At 61.4% G+C, this 2476-nt stretch overlaps 1 protein-coding gene across 1 annotated transcript; it reads right to left on the bottom strand.

Annotated features, from left to right (window-relative positions):
• Window positions 1–299: 299 nt before the first annotated feature.
• Window positions 300–2184, bottom strand: LOC123134536 (probable galacturonosyltransferase 9). Its single transcript, XM_044553773.1, has 2 exons — window positions 945–2184; window positions 300–845 (listed from the first exon to the last, which is right to left on the bottom strand). The coding sequence occupies exons 1-2, from the start codon at window positions 2145–2147 to the stop codon at window positions 567–569; spliced, it is 1482 nt and encodes a 493-aa protein (XP_044409708.1). The 5' UTR covers window positions 2148–2184; the 3' UTR covers window positions 300–566.
• Between the last annotated feature and the right edge of the window lie 292 nt (window positions 2185–2476).

Consider the following 2476-nt stretch of genomic DNA (forward strand, 5'->3'; position numbering starts at 1 on the left):
GTCCGCGGTCTTCGACTGAGGTGGTTGGGGGTCGTTGCTTGTTGGATATGATTGGCGGGCTGGTTCTTCGTTTATGGTGTTACACGCTCTATGAGTAGTCCATATATGATTAGTTTGTATCAGCATTCACTCGATTTTTGGTTAATCAACTGGGTAATTCTTTTCTACTTAATTAACCGACGAGGCAAATCATTTGCCTGTGTGTAAAAAAGAAAAACTCACAACATTTGCCAGATGCCTATCCTGCCTAGAGCTTTGCTACACGCACGGGCACATGAGCACGGGCTTTTACGGGAAAGCCTAGCTGGGACCTTTTAATTGGAGTAAATCATGATGAGGGGCCACATCCCTGAAAATCAGGGGGTAAAGATTAGTTAACGTAACAGACCCCGTATAGGCCCGTAAAAGTCCGTTGGTATAGAATTTTCGTCCTGCCTAGCAAGTTTGAATCGCACACTTCAGCGTCATCTTTGCCAAAAGTTAGCAAATCGCACATCCCTGTATATACCAAGAAAAAACGGTGAAACCAAAACTCTGTTCGGAGCTACGTCTGGACTCTCCAGAATTCAGAGCCCGAAGTTGCAGAGCGTGAGGAACTCCATCTCGGTGTCGACGTACTTTGTCCAGAGATGCTTGTACTGGTTGAACGCGACGTCGAGCCATGGCTTCAAGTTCCCGTTGAAGTGTATCACCGCCGCTCCCCGGATGTCCTCGGGCCTGACGTGCGGGTTGTAGCCGAGACCCATGACGTGCCACGACCTGTCCAGCGGCCTCGTGTTGCCGTAGAACGTCATCAGCCCCGCCGGCAGCACGGAGGCCGCGTCCCACAACGTCCCGTTCTCGTTCTGCCATGGAAGCAAAACATACAATGGAGAGCACGTCAAGCTAGGCTTAAAATCACAGGTAGAAACCACCCATTTCAGGGGCGAGCACTGCTAACTTACCATGTCCATCAGCTGGTGGAACTGGTCGGTGCACTGGTCGCGGCGCCACGCCTGGAGGTCGAACACGTTGACGCCGTAGGACCACGCGCACGCGCTGGGGCTGAACCGCTCCCGCACGGCGGGCTCCGAGAAGTTGAGGTACTTGCCGTACCGCCGGAATCCGCCGAAGCAGGTGTCCAGCGCGCCGTTCACCTGGCCGCCCAGGTCGACGCGCCACAGCTCGGCCAGGTCCCTCTGCACCACCACGTCGTCCTCCAGGAGCACCACCCTCTGCAGCGCCGGGAACATCTCGGGGAGGTAGAACCGCAGGTAGTCGAGCTCGCGCAGCGCCACGTCCCTGTTCCCGGCCTCGATCTGCCTGAGCACAGGCGAGTAGGAGGCGTTGAGGAAGGGGAAGTCGGAGGCGGCGAGGAGCTGCACGTGCGCGCCCAGCGGCGGCGGCCTGCGCGCGAACCAGACGCGGAAGGCCGGGAGGTACATGGGCACGGTGACCACGTGGAAGACGTGGCGCGAGGGCTCGGACGCGGCGCGCGCGGCGGAGGCCACCACGACGGAGACCGCGAGGATGTTGTCGGAGAAGATGGCGTAGTGGTAGAGCGACGGGTCGGTGAGCTCCGGTGGCGGGACGGCGGGGTCGACGTCGGGTACGGCGGACGCGTTGGCGAGGAGGGACTCCATGAGCCGCATGGCGAGGCAGTGGAGGGACTTAGGCGTGGAGACCGCAGCGATGCGCGAGTTGAGCTGGCCGTCGCGGCGGGCGCGGAGGAGCTGCTGCCCGACGGCGAAGACGGTGTCAGAGAGCTTCAGGATCTTGGACTGCGTGTCGAACGCCTCCTTGGCGCCCGCGGCGAGGGCGCGCGCGCGCTTGACATGCCCGCGGGCCTCCTTCTCCAGCAGCGCCACGGTGGAGACGGAGAGCCGGGAGGAGAGCGCGGAGAGGCGCGAGGAGGTGGACAGGAAGGACTCCGTCTGGGACGCGGAGTCGGAGCTGAGGCGGCGCGCGTGGGCCGCGTACGCCGCGAGCACGGCCGCGTGGTCCTCCGCGTGCCGGCGGACGGCGGCCAGGCGCAAGGCCGGGGAGTTAGGGGCGGCCGAGGTGATGGTGGTCGCGGACAAGAAGAAAAAGACGCAGGCGAGGAAGAGGAGCGTGACCAGCGCCGCGAACGCCGCGCGGCGAGGCGCGGGCGATCGGCCGCCAGCCATTTCCTACCCGCGTCTAGTAGAAGGACGCCGGTGAGCAACGGAGGGTGGACGCCTGGACGGGGAAATTGTCGCGCGCGCGCTGTTTTCTCTACGCCGTCGCCGGTGGGGTTTTGTTTAGAGGGTTTGGTTGGGTTCAACCTCTTGTGGTGTCCCGCGACCGGATTTTTGTCAGTGTGCCCGGTGGGGTGGCACTTTGACTCTTTGGAGAATGATGATCAGTGAGCGGAGTGGTGAGGCCCCGGTCGCCGGACGGCGACGGCCTCCATTTACGAACTGACATGGTATGTTTGATCCGAGCCCATTGTCAGCGAGCTTGGTTCAGAACTTCA

The sequence above is a fragment of the Triticum aestivum genome, chromosome 6B, assembly GCF_018294505.1.
Source record: "Triticum aestivum cultivar Chinese Spring chromosome 6B, IWGSC CS RefSeq v2.1, whole genome shotgun sequence".
NCBI classification, from domain to species: Eukaryota; Viridiplantae; Streptophyta; class Magnoliopsida; order Poales; family Poaceae; genus Triticum; species Triticum aestivum.

Excerpts from the sequence above, each read along its gene's own strand:
- LOC123134536 (XM_044553773.1), bottom strand. The coding sequence starts at position 2,147 with ATGGCTGGCGGCCGATCGCCCGCGCCTCGCCGCGCGGCGTTCGCGGCG. Across the intron at positions 846-944 it reads TCCACCAGCTGATGGACATG|AACGAGAACGGGACGTTGTG; the intron begins GTAAGTTAGCAG and ends CTTCCATGGCAG.